Source organism: Chroicocephalus ridibundus, chromosome 3 (genome assembly GCF_963924245.1).
Source record: "Chroicocephalus ridibundus chromosome 3, bChrRid1.1, whole genome shotgun sequence".
Classification (NCBI taxonomy): Eukaryota; Metazoa; Chordata; class Aves; order Charadriiformes; family Laridae; genus Chroicocephalus; species Chroicocephalus ridibundus.
The window spans coordinates 12,250,542-12,267,785 of record NC_086286.1 but is presented as its reverse complement, the minus strand read 5'-3'; the positions used below and the strand labels follow the sequence as shown (position 1 = coordinate 12,267,785).

The following is a 17,244-nucleotide window of genomic DNA, read 5'->3' as shown; positions in this document are numbered from 1 at the left end:
CTCACTCCGTCTTGCACTTGCTTTTTCATAGCTTGTGCCAAGACTGAGCCTGAATGTAGAAGACCATGCCCCATCTGAAAAGCAATCCTAGACAGCTGCCAGCCTGGGACAGCCTCTCACTGTGACCCCTACTCTGGCCACCCCAATGGCTTTTTAGCAGCTCTGATCTCCTGCAGCGTCCCCCCACCCTGCCCCGTCCTTGCCCACAGGACACCATGGCAAATACTTTCAGAGCCAGGAGGTTGGTCAATTTTCCCCATAGAAGAGACCCGATCATCTCATTTAAAGAGGTGGAGAGTGAGCGCAGCCCACCCTGTCTTGGCTGAACCCCTCTGCCCCGAGAGCAGATGTTCCTGCCAAGCGTGGTTTTGAGCGGGGCATACGGCAGAGCGCAGGGACCCTGCATTTCAACGCCGCTTCCTGACACCCTGTTCTTAAACCAGAGCATAACACTTGCTGTTCTCTTGTCAACAACATCTGCCCTGTCCAGAGAGAACTATTGAACATGAGAGTGAGCAGTAAGGATGCCAGCAGATGGAAAGCGAGTGCAAGCAGAGCAGGGGACCCAGCAAAGGCCTGGACAATGGACTAACTGGTCCCAAGTCCCCAAAACGCGCTGCATCATTTCCCAAATGTCCAGTGGAGGCTGGGTGAATACACAAGACGTTTGCAAGACATCTAGGAAGAGAAATACCAAATCATCTGAAGCCACCCTTGCATCATACCCTTAGAGGACAAGAAGGGGCTTTCAGAGCGTCCCTCAGCCTTAACATGGCTTTAGCGGCAAGACACAACAAAGTCACCTTTATGCTTGTGTGTGCGTTCCCATGCAGACGCACCTGGAAGCAAAATCCAAGCAGACCGCGCTTCCCCTTTTTTCCAGCGTTAGCCACCCCTGTGGAGCTCATCTACCATCCCACAACCTCCCGCCTCCGCCGCTGAGACAACCCCTTCCCTCTTGGCAGAGGAACAACAGCGTCCCACTTCCTCCAGGGTTACAGGAGGGGAGGAAAAGCAGCGGTCACCCGGAGCTGCGGGTGTTACCACCAGCAAACTAGACTTGCTAATTACTTTTGAGTTGCCCACCGCGGTAGCTGGCGTCTAACAGGAAGAGTTCACAAGTTCATTTGGTTTGTGTCTTCCACGGACCTCTTGCCCAATAGACCCCAGCCCATGGCAGGGACCTCCAGCACTACTGAAACACAAGCCATTAGCAACACCAAGTGTCTGCCTAAGCCTACGCACCTCTGCCCAGGCACTTTCCAACGTGATAAAAAAAAAAAAAAAAAGAAGATCCATTTAACTAGTGGATTTCCTTCAGACAGGCCTCCAGGTCATCGGGTGGGCCAGTGCTTCTCTCAGTCACCTCTCAAGCCTTAATTAATTTGCGAAGGGGCCTGCACAGCTGTCTGTGGGTGGGGGCAACAGAGTGGAGTGAGAAGCCACTGCATGAGGACAGGCATTCGAGAAAACAAGGTGCCACAGGGGCAAGAGATAAACCAGCAGCACTTCATCGTTACTCATCTAAGTTATGATCTTGCCAAGAGGCTCCATCAAAAAGCAGGTTCTACCGGGTGCCAGGTGCTGTACAGAGTCCTCAAAAGAGATGGCCATTAGCAAAACAAGCAAAATGCAGAAGGGGTCAGTGGGGAAACTGAGGCAGGGAACATCTGCAGGGTCACCAACCTCTCTGATCAGGAGCTCCCAGAAAAAAATGTGGTCCCCAAATGGGACTGAGAACAAGGTAATTAACTGTATTTTAAATCCTTTCGGGGCGGGCTTAGGAGAACAATAATCCTCCCCTCCAGGCTGTGCTCCAAGAGAAGGTTCAGGGTTAAAGGGACCTTTGCTCTGGGCATCTGTATGTCACGTTCCCATTAGAAACAGAGGATTTGTTCTTACTGAGGTAATCAGGCTCTTGCCGATTTTAAATTCAAGTCGCCAACCTTGGATGCTGCAGTGGGAACAGCACCGGGATCTTAGTGAAACGCGTGTCTCCTTTCATTGCAGTGGTTGTAGAGAGGAGCAAGTTTGCCGCGGAAGACGACTACTTCAAATCTTCAGATGGAGAGGTAGGGAACGGGAGGTTCGTTCATCTCCAAATGAGCAGAACAGCCACAAGGTAAAATACGGAGGGGTTCTTACATGCATCCATCCCTTATAAACACCCCATAGTGCAAACTGTAGGCAATCTCTGCACACCAGTCGACAGTGCCGCTGGCAGACAGACTAGACAATGCCGCAGTTGTGCTCCCCACCTCAGCCCAGCCGTTCATTCGGGTCTCTCTTCTCTTCTTTAGAAACGTATGGTAAACAGATTATCCTCAAGTCTTCCAGCCCGCTTTCACGTTTGATTGAAATTCATCAGTTCAAAAGTTATTGCCGCTAGAAAAAACAGTTGCAACTGCATAAGCCTCGATCCCTTTGAAAAATCAGAGCCACTTCAGCTCTGGAAGTGGAGGCACAGGTGGGGTGTTGGTGAGCTCCAGAGCACCTGGCAGAAGAGACAAGGGAGCATAAGGAGACAAATTGCCCAGGTGAGGCCAACCTACCAGTGCCAAACCGCAAAAACGCCGAAACTGAACGCCAAAAACTGAAGTGTGGCGATTTCTCTCTTCCAGATGAGAGCGAAAAAAAGCATCCTCCTGCTCAGATCCTTCATTACAACACGGCCGACTAAATTAGCTGTCCTGGGGATCAGATGAAGGCCTGGAAAATGTAGAAAAGATTAAAGGGGGAAAAAAACCCAAGTATTGACACTGGTAAAAGTGTCTTAAATAAAAATTTTGAAAGCACGATTCAAACACACTCCGGTCATTCTCCAAGCCCCTGCAAAAGTCAACGAGGTGAATTTTCTTACAGTCCCCCAATGATCCGTGAAGTGCAAAGAGAGAGTCAGAACTGCAAATGAAAAACTGTGGGTGCAGGGCTAGATGCTGATTGCGTTTACAGGAGTGTAATTCCACCATGACCCCTTGCAGACCCCGCTGGCATTATTCCAGGAAGCCACGGTGGCAACTGCTGGGCTGGGCTGCGTGCCCAAAGGTCTGCCTTGAATGACAGAAGCAAAAAGTGATGCTGAAAAAAGTCCACCTCGTGCAGCAAATGTCACGAAAAAAAATCAAACTTCAGGTACTGTGGTTTTGCTTCTTCAGTAGAAAAGGAGGAGATAATTACATCTTTGATTTATGGATAATAAAAGTTGGGGGGGAGGGGGCATTTTTAATTTAAAAAAAAAAAAATAATCCCTCCAGACTTGCACACTGTTTCGAAGCCTCTAATAACCCAGCCCAACAGTGAAAGAATAACCAGGCTCTGCAAAACTCCCTTGCAGAAAAAGGGCATGGACTTGGTCTCTCACAACTTGCAAGAAACATTCCCTACTCACACAAAAACAAACACAAGGGTTCTTCAGGCGGGCAAGTCTTTTAAGATCTATTTAACCCAGCTTAATGCAGAAAGATCCCAAGCTTGATTTCGACTGGGTCAGGGCTGGCTATTTGCTTAAAGCAAACGTTCTGTTTACCCTGGGATAATCAGCCAGCCTTTCCTCGCCCATTTAGTTTCGTCTTCTCCCTGTTCAGGATTCCTGCTCACGCAGGGACAGCCACAGAGTGGGAAATTTAGAGAGTGAAAACCACCCCTCGTGCCCCGCGCTGGTCTGGAGGAGGTGGTCTACGTGTGCGTTCCAGGGAAAGTGGGAGAAATTCCCGTCAGTGACCTTGAGGGGGCTTCAATGTTTTCCTGGGTTGGATGTCAGATGAGACATCGTGCTGCTCCACGCTCCACGCCTCCTCCGGATGGATTTGGGGCACAGAGCAGCGTCCCAGGAGATGGCACCTGCTTGGAATGAGACATGTCAGGGGGACAACAGTCCCAGTCTCCAGACACAGAAATTCCCAAAGAACAATAACAAGTATTTGCATATTATGAGCTTGGAGAAGTTTGCTATTGTTTGACAGTTATCGGGGGAGAAGGGGAGTTTTTTGGTGGGATTTTTGGTGGGTTTTGTTGGGCTTTTTTTTTTACATAATAGTACCTAGCACTATTGATACTATGGCTTATTAATGAGCACTCTGTTACTTCCTAGGAGAAAAGAAGTGGAGAAACTACAAAAAAGACATTACAAAAAAAACTTGGAGATGCTGGAGCAGGTCCAGAGAAGGGCGATGAAGCTGGTGAGGGGTCTGGAGAACAAGTCTTATGAGGAGCGGCTGAGGGAATGGGGGTTGTTTAGCCTGGAGAAAAGGAGGCTGAGGGGAGACCTTATCGCTCTCTACAACTACCTGAAAGGAGGGTGTAGAGTGGTGGGGGTCAGTCTCTTCTCCCAAGTGACAGGCGATAGGACAAGAGAAAATGGCCTCAAGTTGCACCAGGGGAGGTTTAGACTGGATATTAGGACAAATTTTTTACACTGAAAGGGTTATTAAGCATTGGAACAGGCTGCCCAGGGAAGTGGTTGAGGCACCATCCCTGGAGGTATTTAAAAGATGAGTAGACGTGGTGCTTAGAAATATGGTTTAGTGATGGTTTTTGTCAGTGTTAGGTTGATGGTTGGACTAGATGATCTGAAAGGTTCCTTCCAAAATAGGCAATTCTATGATTCTATGAAACTTCCCAGTGGAGTCATAAAAGGGTCATTAAGAAAAGTTGATTTGGAAGAGCTGTAAATGAGCAATTTTACAGAAAGAAGGGGAGAGGGAAGAAGGCAGGAAAAATGTGCCTGCCTCTGCAGATGCACCCTGCTTTCTTAAGTCACTGCTGGGAGTTATAAACCCTGTTAACAGTGAAACCGTGCTCTTCAGGAAAGAGCCAGTCCTAGAGCAGGTCCTGAGCTCCCCAGGAGAAAGTCAGTGGCAGCACAGATGCCACCACAGCAGGAGAGCAGAAGGCAGAACAAGCCAGGTTTGCATCAGAGCATGGGCAGTCCCCTCTGCCCTGGGGCACCAACTCTCAGGCACCCAAGAGCTGATCTGTGAAAGCCACAGGCAACCTCCTAGGTAAGATGAGAGCCCAGGACATCACTAGTTTTGGATGAGGCTGAATCAGGGCCAGCGTCCCTGGGGGTCTGTCCCTACTCCACTGGGGACAACTGCGCTCTGCGTGAGGTTTGCTCTTGCCTTTGGCTTCTGTGCAGAGGAAGGGGCTCCACACAAGGGCACCCCAGTCTCCCCGGCACTCAGCTGCTGCTCGAGGTGCTCTGTGGGTGCCTGGACCAGGCAAGCTTGGGCTCCGGCACCGTGAATTACCTTCTGGTGCCCTCTAGTGCCACCAGCGAAGTTAGGTGGCCTCGCACAGAGCCGGGTGGGAGGAGGGCTGCGGGTGCTGGAGATGCATCTCGCCACCTTCTCTGCCTCCATTAGTCATGCTCCCCGCTCACACCAAACCCTGTCAGAGGGCTGCTAGGAGTGTCCCACAGTGCTCGTTTTAAGCAAGGAAAGAATCTACACTCTAGAAAAGTCCCCTACCCTCTAAAAAAATCCCCACAAATGCCTGAGTGGACCCTCACACCGGGCCCCTTTCGACACAAATCAAAAGGCTGTGAGCTCACCAGGAAGAAAAGAGAGCAGGGATTGAGCTCCTGCAGGAAGCCTGAACCCCCTTCTGGTGCATCATGTGGCAGGGTGACAAACCGGCTCTTGCAGCACACCAGAGATGTGTTGGGATCCAGTGACGAGAGTCCTGACCATCCCCTCTCTTGCGTGTTGCAGGAGGACTCAACTATAGGCTTACAAAGACACTCCCCCAGAGTCCCTCAGTGAGGTAGAAGTACAGAGTACTGTTCTTGAGGAGAAAGGGGATGGCTGAACATACCCGATTCAGCCATCTGTGCCACAGTGGAGGGTTAGGACATCGTGTGAGCTCAAAAAAAGGGGGGAGGAGGGCAAAAATGTCTCAAAGTTTTCCACAGGCTTTGGAGTTATTCAGAAGCTCTATACAAGTAGGACTGATGATAAATATGACTCACCATGTTTGCCCCATTCCTTCTTGATGGGATGTTTCAACAGAGGGTTTACCTAATCCCTTCCTACAAGGAAACACTAAGATTATTTTCCTCCAGCTTCTTATGCACCACCTACACTGGCCTACATTAGGCCTTTCCTTCTTTGCTCAGAAAGGAGCACAGTTCATTGCTGGGGCAAGTGAGAAGGCAACCACCATCTTCCTGCTCCCCAGAAACAAATGCCCACACGCAGTCCACCACACTCAGCCCTTCAGTGAGACATCAGTTCACCTCCCCAGTCTCCTGAATCTGGCAGCTGGTGATTTCACGTGCATGGCAAGGTCTGGCAACACACGCATGTCCCCAGACTTGTGAACTCCTCAGCATGGACCAACACTGCCTGGAGTTGACCCCTCTGGGATCCAACCCCAGAGCTGAAAATCTTTGCACTTCCCAGAGAGCCAAACTACCCCTCTCCTTGTGTTTCTCTTGCTCTCTGGGGAGCCCCTAGAGAAAACCTCACCTCCTCTGAGCCTAACACAGCCCTTCCCTGTTGTCAAAACACCTCTTGCTAATGTGGGGCACAATGTTCTCCTCTACCACCAAAACCAAAATCCTCTTCCTACTGGCTCTGCTCCACACAGCGCCCTCAGGTAGGGACCCCTAAAACTTCCTTGTCTCTCTCACCTAAGCCCCACATCTCCATGTCAGGGGAGTCAAGGCATTGGGCCCATCTTCTCTGTCAGAGGCTTCTCCACACACAGACACCCATACACAAGTCAAGAACTACATCCCCAGGGCTCACCGCCCAGTTCTTGGGGAATAAATTTCCCCATGAATATTAAAGCACATGAACGTTACTCTCCTCACCCCCACACCACTCCCCAGTGTTTCATCACGCATATCTGCCCACGCTTCTGCACAGCCCCTGAGGACCAGGAAGCAAAAATCCCCGCCTGATGCAGGACGGTGCTACTATCACCAAGCAAGAGTTTTGTGGTGGTGCTTCGAGGCGTGTGGTCATCAGCAGGAGACAAAGTCTGCATCAGAGCTGTGATGATTCAGGGGGTTTTAGGGTGATTTTTTTTTTCTTTGCTGCTAGCCAATAAGAGCACTCAAAGAGGCACATCTTCCCCTGCAGGAAGCAGGGCTGTCACTCCTCTCGCTGGCGGGCTCCTCTTCTGAAGCGGTGGAGATGGCGGTGAAGTTCACCTGCAGCCTCACCGCACTTTGCTGTTTAGCATTCTGGAGCTTCACCAGGACTTCAGATGGTAAGAGCGCAAAATAATTTCTGTTTTCCTTGTGCTTTAGGTCGTGCGGGTGCTGCTCTCTAACGCACCGTAAATAAGAGCCCTTCTCCAACTGCTGCCCCCGCTGGCTCAGCGCCGCAGGGTTCAGACGGCAGCTGAAAATCCAACCGCTTAAAAGACTTTCTCCCCCTGTAGCGACCCGTGTTATCCGGGGAGAGCATCTAAGGATTTTAAAGTCAACTTTTGGTTTTAACTTATTTGTCAGCGTTTAAACTCTGCATGACCTTGATTATTAAATCTAAAGGCTGTGGGTAACAATTTGACTGCTAAGTACAGATGGGCACTTGAGCGCTGATTAGCTGACTTTAATGAAACATTACTCAGTATCGTTTCTTTTCTTTGCTGAGCAAGGAAACTCTCTTGATTGCAGCTGGCCTTAAATCTTCGGAATGGGAGCTGCAGACAGGAATTTTTTCTCTCTGAAGGTTTTAGCTCCACTTCAGTTTTACTTTGGCTCCCCCAAACAAAGTACTAATCCACCCAGGGATCGGGGCTGGTTAGCCAGTAGCTTTTTGTTTCGGCTGCGGTTTCCTTTGGGGGTTGCAGAGGCACGCAGGAACTCTGCTGCGTCTTAAACGTAAAGATAAAGCCTAGCCTTGCTCCTAGTAACAGGGAGGAGGTTTTGAAACCATCCCGTGGAAAAAAAAAAATGAAAAGAAAACAAAAACGCAACAAACCAACAACCTGTTGCGATCCGCCTATTTGCTTCGCTGCAGGTTGGGAGAGGATTTCTCTCATACTGCAGGAACGGGGCCCCCAAATTATTCCTCAATGAGGAAAGCGCAAGAGAGAGCCTCTTAACATTCAACTCACCTCTGCAAGAACAGCTCTCTCTTCCTTAATAATGGGCAGTGGCCTGTTAACTCAGAGCAAGAAAAGTCTACCCTACTACCGTCCAACAGAAGGGAAGAGGAGAAGGGACAGATTTTTGCCCTCTCTTCACATTTTCAAACTCAGAAGCAAGGATGGGGTCTGAAATACAAATGCAAGAGCTGTTTTCCCAGGTCATGAGACCACATCCTCTGGGCCTCCGAGTATTGTAGGTGCCTGGCAGGTCATGCAGTACCTCTGATCCCACCCAGGCACGGACAACAAGCGTTTCACCAGTACTGGTATGCCTGCTGGATCTACCATGCACTGGAGTCAGGAACAAGGGCACTTTGGACTCTGCTTCTTGCTTTGAGGAACACATTTCATAGTTTTCTTCCCATGCACATGGTGTGACTTCAGCCAGCCTCACTCACCCTACCATCCCATGCCTAAAAAAAATGGAAAAAAAAAAAAAAAAGACGTCACCATGACTCAGGTGGTGTTGAGGGCTATTAAGCCACAAAGTGACTTTGCGCTAAGACTGAAAAAGCCTGCGGTTATCTCCTCCTACTACAAAGGACAATATCTGCTGTCAACATCCCCACCACTGCCACGTCTCACGTTCCAAGAGGTATAAGAGCACACATTCAAGCAAGGTCCTGGAGCGCAGACAGAAGAGCCCAGGCCAGTGTGCACACCACCATAACCCCCAGGCAAAGTCCCTGATCAGGACAAGAGGACAAACAGATGCTTTGGAAAGTCTTATCCACGAGCTGAGCACTGGATAAGATGTGCTGCCTGAGAAATGCCCTCAGTCCTTGGCTGCATGGTCATGAGTTTCCCACCTTTGCTGCAGCTCTATGCTATCTCATAGAGAAGAGTCTCAGGACATATAAGTGGATTCTGGGCTGTTAGGTGAAAAAACACTGCCAGGTTGCCCAGCACTGGCTGCACACTCAGTCCCAACGTAGATCAGAGATGTGGGACAAGAAAGCTTGTCACCTACACACCAGTCACAAAGCCACTTGCAGAACATCCGCTCCTCTCAGACACATGGCCTGGGTCTCTTGGCTCCCACCTGCAAGAAAACATGGGGGTCATTACTAATCAAAGATTACTAATCATTAAGGAAGCTGGGCTATCAGCCAGGAAAAGATGTGAATTTGGACATCCTTGGGTTGAGGAAGGACGTGGAACCAAGTCTCTCCTTTGCAGGTCAACACTCTAATCCCTGAGCAGTGTTACAAGACGGTGCAGCCATTACCACCTGCGGGGGAAGACGTAATAGCGTAACTAGGACGAACGTCAGCAACCTGAAAGTTGAATTTTTGCAGCCTCTTATGCCAATGATGGCACGTAATGCTGGGGTTTTGGTTTTTTTAAAATAGATTCTAGGTCACCAGGTTGCCCCTCTCTCTTCTACTTGGGTTTCTCAGTACGAACTGGCTTAAATACACAGTCTGTGCTCTGTGCTTGGCTGTAAGTGAGAGATGTAGCTGTGAAAAAAAAAATGGAGGTGACAAAAAGCTTGACTTTCACAGCAAATTTAGTATAAGCTCTCTGTGCACATGCTGGCTCACTACCTACACACACACATAGCGTGAACACCAAGGGCCACCTCCCGCACTGGCAGGTCTTGGCATCAGCAGTGGCTCCACGGCAACCTGCGCAGGTTGAGGACTTCTTCCTCGTGTTTGTATTTCAGAAGTGGAAAAATGGAGAGGAAGGCAAAAATAAAGGGGGAGGAAATAATGACATCAACTGTAAGCTTCGAGCTTCTTTTAAATTATTGAATAACCAAGCAGGGCATGAGGAAACTAGCCACACAACCAAGTAAGAATATATAGTAATAAAGGCTGTGCGGAAAGAACTGCTCAAACTTGAAAGCTCATGGGTCCCGTCCTCCCCCGCAACCTCCATTTCCCCCACACTTTGCTCCTCCACTTAATGGCTGTGATAATAAGATGGTCCTTGGCATTTGGGTCAGGGCAGCAGCGCTTCAGCACCCAAAGCAGCCCGTTCTCCAGGGCAGTGGGGAGCCAGTCCAAGTTCTGCCCCAGGCCCTTCCTTGCCCAGTTGGAGAACAGGGACAGCCTCTCCTTTGTCAGCATGTAGAGGGAGGGTATCTTCCCCCCAACTTTATCACCACTTAAATCCCTCTAGAGGGTTTCATTTTAGATGCCGTCAAAGGATTAAAGGGGGGGTGGGAAAGACTAATGCCTGCGAGTAAAACTTGGCATGCCAACTAAGAGCAGCAGGGTTCTGCCAGCCAGTGTTCAATAAGTTATCAAAGTTATACTGTACTTTGAGCAACATGACCTAGCTTTATAACTCGATTCAAAGTCGGGCCTTCTATGAGCCGGGAGTCGTACCAGAGATGTTCTAAATAACATTCATGATACCCTGGCTTCTTCTAAGTCAGTTTGAGCTCTGCTGCCACTTCGAGCAGCATCTGTTTCTGTCACTTCATTCCGCAGGATTGTTTCACCATTTCAAACACAAAGCAAAATTACGTTGCAGCGGATGTTAGCAGAGTTCTTCTGAAGCACAAGCGCGTGGGACAAGTAAGAAGGTTTAGCATGGTTTCAGCTTCACTCCCACCGTTTCAGGCATCTGATGTGTTTTGCACTCATGTTTTGTGTTGTTTCAGCTACGTATGTACCACCACCTCATTCGACCACGAAACCTGGCTTCCCTGTCCCGATGAACACGGACAATCCTGGTGTTCGCAAGGCAGCTCGCTTTGGGGTTTACAGATACAACAACAGTTCCAATGACCTCTTTCTGTTTAAGGAATCACAAATAACCAAAGCCATGGTACAGGTAAGAAGAGCCCAGACTACTGGTGGGCCTCCAAACCATTTACCAATTGACCTTCCTATAGAGCACACAAGACATGGGAGCCCTGATCCTCCTCAGGACTGATATGCATGCCTAAAGATAAACAGCACACGTCCCTCTGTCCCATTCAATTGCTCCAGAAGAGCACACACACCCCAGTAATTCAGCATAACACGCTTCTATTCACGCCACCACGCACAAATCACAGGTGTAGCATTTGGCTCCTAGCCAAAATTTTGGCATCCCCTTCCCCTGCCCTTACTTCAAAGGAGGAAACTACTTTCTCTAGATTGTCAGAGGGCTGAAATACATGCTCCACGTCGAAATCAGACGCACCGTGTGTGAGAAGAGGGAGCACTCCAACCTGGACAGCTGTCACTTCCAGAAGAAAAAAAGCCTGCAACAGGTATGTGTCCAGTTCCTTCAGGGTACCCAGTAACCACCGGTGATTCTTGGCCATCTCTAGCTGCATAGTCACCTTCAGACCAACTCTGTGATGTCCCCACAGATGTACGAGCCTCCTCTGTGTAGAACCAGCTGGGGTGAGGCAGGGTTATCAGTATAAGCAGCACAGGACCTCTCGTGCATCCAGGACCAGGTCCCATCTGCAAGGAGTTGAACCAGACCCAGCCATCCAGCCCATATTCCTGGATAAACGAGTAAAATTGTGCAGAAATAGAGTATGTGCTAAATAGAGAGATTTCCTGGGCAGAGGAAATCCTTACAGGGGCTTTCCCACTAAGACATGATTACTTAGCAAACAATACTTTTCCCAGGATAAAGGGGGGAGACAAAAAGATGCTGTTCTCTCCTACTCCCTCACGATCCACAATGCTGAGAACAACCAGCAGCCACCTGAACTTCATCACCGATTCCCCTTTTATTTGCAGATACTGAGGTGCTATTTTGAGGTCTGGATAACGCCTTGGTTAGATAAAGCATCTGTCCCCACTGCTGTCTGTGACTGACTCTCCTTTCCCATGAGAGCCTGACTTACGGGAGATCTACCACCGTGAGTTTTTCCTTGCCTGGACTGTTGAGGCCAAAACTGAAGCGAGGAATGGCTGTACAGAACTGCCACAGAACTTTTCTCTCAAATCACATGGTTGTTTTTCTCCCTTGGAAAGATGCTCAAAATCTGAGTGACAGAAAAAGACCTGCCTTGACTGCATTTATTGCTATCCAGTTGTGTATCTGTTTTTTCGAAAACTAAACTGCAGATGAGAGCGTGTTGTCATTCATTCAGTAGACAGCCATCCATGCTCTGGCTGAATTTCCGAGCAGTGTGAACACACCCGGGAAGTTCTGTTGGACTTGCTTTATTCTGTGATGAATCTTCATGCAGCTATTACATAAACAATTGTACATGTGACTGCAACATTGAGGAAAGCTTTACAACAATGGGATGTTTTGCCTGGGGACACAGACAGACAGACAGACAGACACAAAACCTTAAGAGTCTCCAGTGCCAGATAAAAGGTTAGACATATCTGTCATGAATGTGTGAAGTAGAGTTGTTCTTTCTTCAAGTCGAGAGTATGGATAAGGCTGTCTTGAAACACATCCGCAGCCCAGAAATTACACAAACTAGTGCTTCTACTTTAACCAAAAGCTAACCTATACCATGAAAGGGCATGATTGCAAAGGTAGCCCAGCAGCAGTTCAATTTCAACATCCACTGCTGGAGAGACAGCTGTGCTGCATCTTAGCTTTAGGGGCGGCAGTCTCTTAGCTAGAAAAAAAGAAGCGCTCAAAAGAAACCTCTGGAAGGGCCACGGATGGATGTAGTGCGGTACTACATTCATCTATCACACAAGCCACCAGACAGCCTGATGCCAAAGACAAGGAAAAAGAAAGCCAACTACGGCGTCTTGAGTTGTCCGCAAAGCAGGAAAGCCAAGCCGCCGCTAGATTTGTAAGAGGGCAAGAGGAGTCAGGAGGAGCTGCTCTCCGCATCTCAAGGGGTTAGCAACGGTCTCAGTCCCTCTTCCACTTCAGTTTGGCGTTTCACATGATGCCAAGGGCTTCCAACCAGGCTGTCAGCTCCAGGCAGCCTGGGCCCAGAACAGGCCAGACAGATCCACGTTTCTTCCTTCAGCCAGCAGGACAGGCTGGTGCTCAGTAACAGATGCCATCAGCCTTTCCACTTGCCACAGTGAGGGCAAGATGGCAGCACACAATCAGCTTAGGTCTGTGCAGAGATTCATGCACACCACAGAAGTCTCCCACGGGTCACCCGTTAAGCCCCTAGCATAAAGGGCTTCCTCTCAGCCCCCTCGCCGAGGCAATTCCCCATTTGTCAGAGAAACAAAAAAGTTAAAGCCAGGCGAACCTGGCATCATGCAGACTGACAAACCCAACGTGCTCTTGCTGCTCTCTCAATTAAAATGCAGCAGGATTGTTTGGAAGCATGTTTTACATAAAACTGTTGCCAGCGTTTACTGCAACACAGATGACCTCACTGCAAACAACACAGTGGGAAAGGAGACGAGCACCTTCTGAGAAAGGCAGATTAGCCTTATGTTTACAGCTGCAGCAAAGCGTTTACTATAGCATTACAATAAGAAAGGCACACTGGAATAGCAGCATCCATCATCCTGCCCCAGGTAACGGAGTTATGAGCACCAAAGAAAGGAGCAGAGCTAAGGTCAACTGAGCTCTTTGTACCACTCCAGAGCACTTCCTTCAGGAAGGATTTGGGCAATTAAAAGAGTCTTGCATCAGGAGAACACTGCTAGCACTGACCTAAAGAACTGCAGCTAAGTACCATTTAATCACAATGACACGCAGCAGTCACGAAACCAGTCTCTGCTCTCCGCATCCTTGCTAGAATTCACAACAAGGTTAACTGTTCACCAGTTCACTCCAGGGAGTTCATATCCTTGCAGAGCGTGCTGAGGCTCTGACTTCTCTTCCAGGCCACAAAGGCAATTAAATAAAGATTTCTAGTAAAGATTTGGGGCATAAGGAGAGAAGGGAAAGTTGTTCCTGCCAGCCCCAGACGCTGGAGAAAAAGGAACAATCCCAGCAGTGACACTAGGAGCTTCTGGGACACGCAAAGCTGATGCTTCAGAGGTTCATGCAGGAGTGCTACAAACAAGCTGGAGGAGCATCTTCCTTCAGCTTCAAATCTCTCTCCAGTGTGCTGGAAGCACTGGGCTCAGTGCATGACATAGTTTCTTGGCTCACCTGCTTATGGGGATACCTCGCCTCATCTGAACAAGAGAGTTCCCTGACAGTCTGCCAGAGGGACTGGCTGCACACTGAGGAGACCTCCGTGCACACAGCGCTACTCAAACCAAGCCAGCCCACATTTCATCAGAGCTTCACAGGGCCAATGATCCTCAGACAGAGATCTGCATTTCCTCAAAAGCTTTGCTATGCAAATATTTCTTCTCACACTCCTACTTTTTAAATTGCATAGGAAACAAACTGCCTGCCACCAAAATATAAAGCATTGCTGACTGACAGACTTCCCACTTCACATTCTCTTCACATCAGCCGCTCCACATTAAGGACCTGCAAAGGACCTTTCTGTACCAGTTGTACCCGATTTCACAACATGACTGAATTTTGGGACCCAGTGACAGCTGGGGGAGTCACGCATGCAGCTGCACAGAACCAAGACAAGGTTTAACTGTCAGCAGCTAGATAAGGAGACTTCTGCTGGCTGGGAGGAAAAAAACTTGTATATGGCTAAGTACAATCACCTACTGCTAAAATTTTCAGTCCTTACCTCAAACAGAGCAGCAAAATGAACTGCCCCATGTGCTTATTCTTTTACAGCACTCCGTTTTCTAAGCAAGCTAGATGAGAAGGTCCGAGAGTCAGCATCATCAGATCTCTGTTGTGAACACCGAGCAGACAGACCCAGAAGCTTAGACGCTCATTATATCATCTGCAAAGGTTACTGACACAAAGCAGATTCATGTTTAAAAGAACAGGATTTACACTTGGCAATCACTTTTCACAGTGAAATACCAACCTTTGTGTAAAAGTGTCAGGGGCATACATGAGCGATCTTCCAGCAGCTCTACTACAGAAGTTTGCTCCAGAAAAGGGACAGGGCAGTTAGCTGTGTAACAGCATTTTAAATAGCTTCAGCAACATCTTCTTGATACTTGTACCGTGCAGAAACATCTGTTCCACCAACAAGGCAAAACAAAACATATCTTTAAAATGCACAGCTGTGGTGTACTCCAGCTCAGTTTCTTTTCCTTAGGCTGTTTTACTGCAGGGCTTTACACTAAAGCAAAGATTTCTCCAAGCCCTTCAGGAGACCATGCACTGTTCTCCAATTCCACATCCCAAAAGAAGTTTGGGTAAGACACGGGAATTACCCTCAGGCTCTGCTGGAAGTTGTGCAGAGAAGGTTTCCTCCCTTCTTAGGGAGCCACAACCCCTTTCTCCTGCCACCAAAAAAACAATCTCGCCCTAACAAGATCTTTGGATACTGATGTAAATGCTCCTGCTTCTTCCAGTGTGGGCAAAGAGAAGAGCCAGCCTCAGAGCTGCAAGTGTCATGTCCCTGCACCGATACCATCAAGCAAGAAGACAGAGCTGTTTTTTTCCAAGGCTGACTTGTTCCAGCTTTCCCCATTGCTCAAGGCAGATGTGTCACCATCCATCTGAAACTGTAACATGCCACTGACTCACGCTTCTGTGGAAGCGGAACGAGCCCGTAAAAGCAGTCTTCACGGGAGCACCAAGAGGAGTTTATGCCCGTTTGTTCATTCCACAGGCATTTTAATGCTGCTGCATCACTCTGGGAGGATTGCATTTGAGAAACCATCAGGGATTAAAAGCACGTGAACTTCTGTGGCAATACTGTTCTTAAGCATCCCTTATGCTTAGTAATGAAAGAGCTGCGTGTCAGTCAACCTGTTCTACAGCAGACCACCCCACTTCTGCATACAAAGGATGGACTATCAGGATCCAGCACAGCGCCAGGAATGGGAGCCAACACCATCTGAGCTCAGGAAAGACACTCCTTTCGGCCTCTGCAGACTTTGGGTCTCCTTGGACTGGAGGTATGCAGACCCTGCATTCAGATAAATGTCATAAGATCATTAAACTGCACAATGAGACCGGGTACTGCAGTTCCACCCTGGTCCCCCACCAATGTTGCAGACATCATGACAGTAACTGGCCTCCTTTCAATTTTAGTGGCCATGGGGGCATCAGCAGTCTTGAGGCAGATATCTCTCTCACCAGAAAACATCAAGCCTACTGACTTTCTCTTAGACCTTGGTGCCTCACATGCCACCACCTCTAACTTGCAGGGCCGAGCACAGCACTGAAAAACCATGCAGACAAGTTTCAGGTCATAATCAAAACACAGGAGACAGCCAGATCACCTCCTTCTGAGGAAAAGACTGACCCATATTTATGTCCATAAAGCTCCAGCTAAAATGAAGTATTACGGTTCTTATGACAAATATAGCAATGGGCTGGTTAAGTAACCTGTCATCATGCAAAGTTTGTTGCTTAGAATGATATTAAGTTGTGCCACCTACCACAGTTTACATTTGGTGCTTTACAGATTTCAGTGGTCTTTATTTTTTTTTTTAAGGGAACTGCTGACTGACTGGACCTGTACCCAGAGAACTCTATTTGTACAGCCTGGACAGACAGGCTTTATTCATTCTGAGAAATTAAATTGAGAACTGCACACACTGTCCAAAGGCTTAACCTTTAGACAAACTCATTTAGACTGACAGCTACTCAGCTATTTTCCAACAAAGCACAGCCAAGAACAATGAAAAATTTCTATTGCCCAAGGCAAACACAATGACAGGCAGGGCAAGACATCAGAAACTATGATGACTTCTATGGGCACAAATTCCTTCTTGCCTCTGAACCTTACTGCCAGAATTCACCTCCTGCCCTCAGTGCGGAGCCTGCCTTTTGTCTGCCCGTGCTTATTTCTAAAGCGGCTGTATCTAGGAGCCCACTCTGCACAGCTGGAGAGGTCCATCCAGCAAAGAACCCAAAGCACTAGCCAGGAAGGAGAAGTAGTGACTGAACTCTCATGAGACACCAGGGCCAACAAAGAACTCAAGTGCCTAAGGCATCAGCTCAGCTTCCTCTGTGCTACAGCACTGGCCTTCACCACTCTCTTGCTGCATTTTATACGCAAATTGCTCCCCATAGGAAGACTCTTGTGCAGACAGCTCCGATATCTTCATGGTGTCCAGCTGCCTTTCCTTACCGTGGCACTTATCAAAACAACCCTTCCTGCTATCACAGGATTAAGAGAAGTGCTCAGGAGGCAAGAGCCCCAGTGAATAAGGACATTAGCTATCTTCAGGTTTGGGAAAGCTGCATCTAGGCTTCAAT

At 48.5% G+C, this 17,244-nt stretch overlaps 1 protein-coding gene across 1 annotated transcript; it reads left to right on the top strand.

Annotated features, from left to right (window-relative positions):
* The first annotated feature begins 7,094 nt into the window (after positions 1–7,094).
* On the top strand, positions 7,095–12,057 carry CST7 (cystatin F). The gene is made up of 4 exons (XM_063330980.1): positions 7,095–7,215; positions 10,715–10,887; positions 11,195–11,311; positions 11,796–12,057. Exons 1-4 carry the CDS (start codon positions 7,140–7,142, stop codon positions 11,871–11,873), a joined length of 444 nt encoding a protein of 147 aa, XP_063187050.1. The 5' UTR covers positions 7,095–7,139; the 3' UTR covers positions 11,874–12,057.
* The last annotated feature ends 5,187 nt before the right edge of the window (positions 12,058–17,244 follow it).

Excerpts from the sequence above, each read along its gene's own strand:
- CST7 (XM_063330980.1), top strand. The coding sequence starts at position 7,140 with ATGGCGGTGAAGTTCACCTGCAGCCTCACCGCACTTTGCTGTTTAGCA. Across the intron at positions 7,216-10,714 it reads CTTCACCAGGACTTCAGATG|CTACGTATGTACCACCACCT; the intron begins GTAAGAGCGCAA and ends GTGTTGTTTCAG. Across the intron at positions 11,312-11,795 it reads AGAAAAAAAGCCTGCAACAG|ATACTGAGGTGCTATTTTGA; the intron begins GTATGTGTCCAG and ends TTTTATTTGCAG.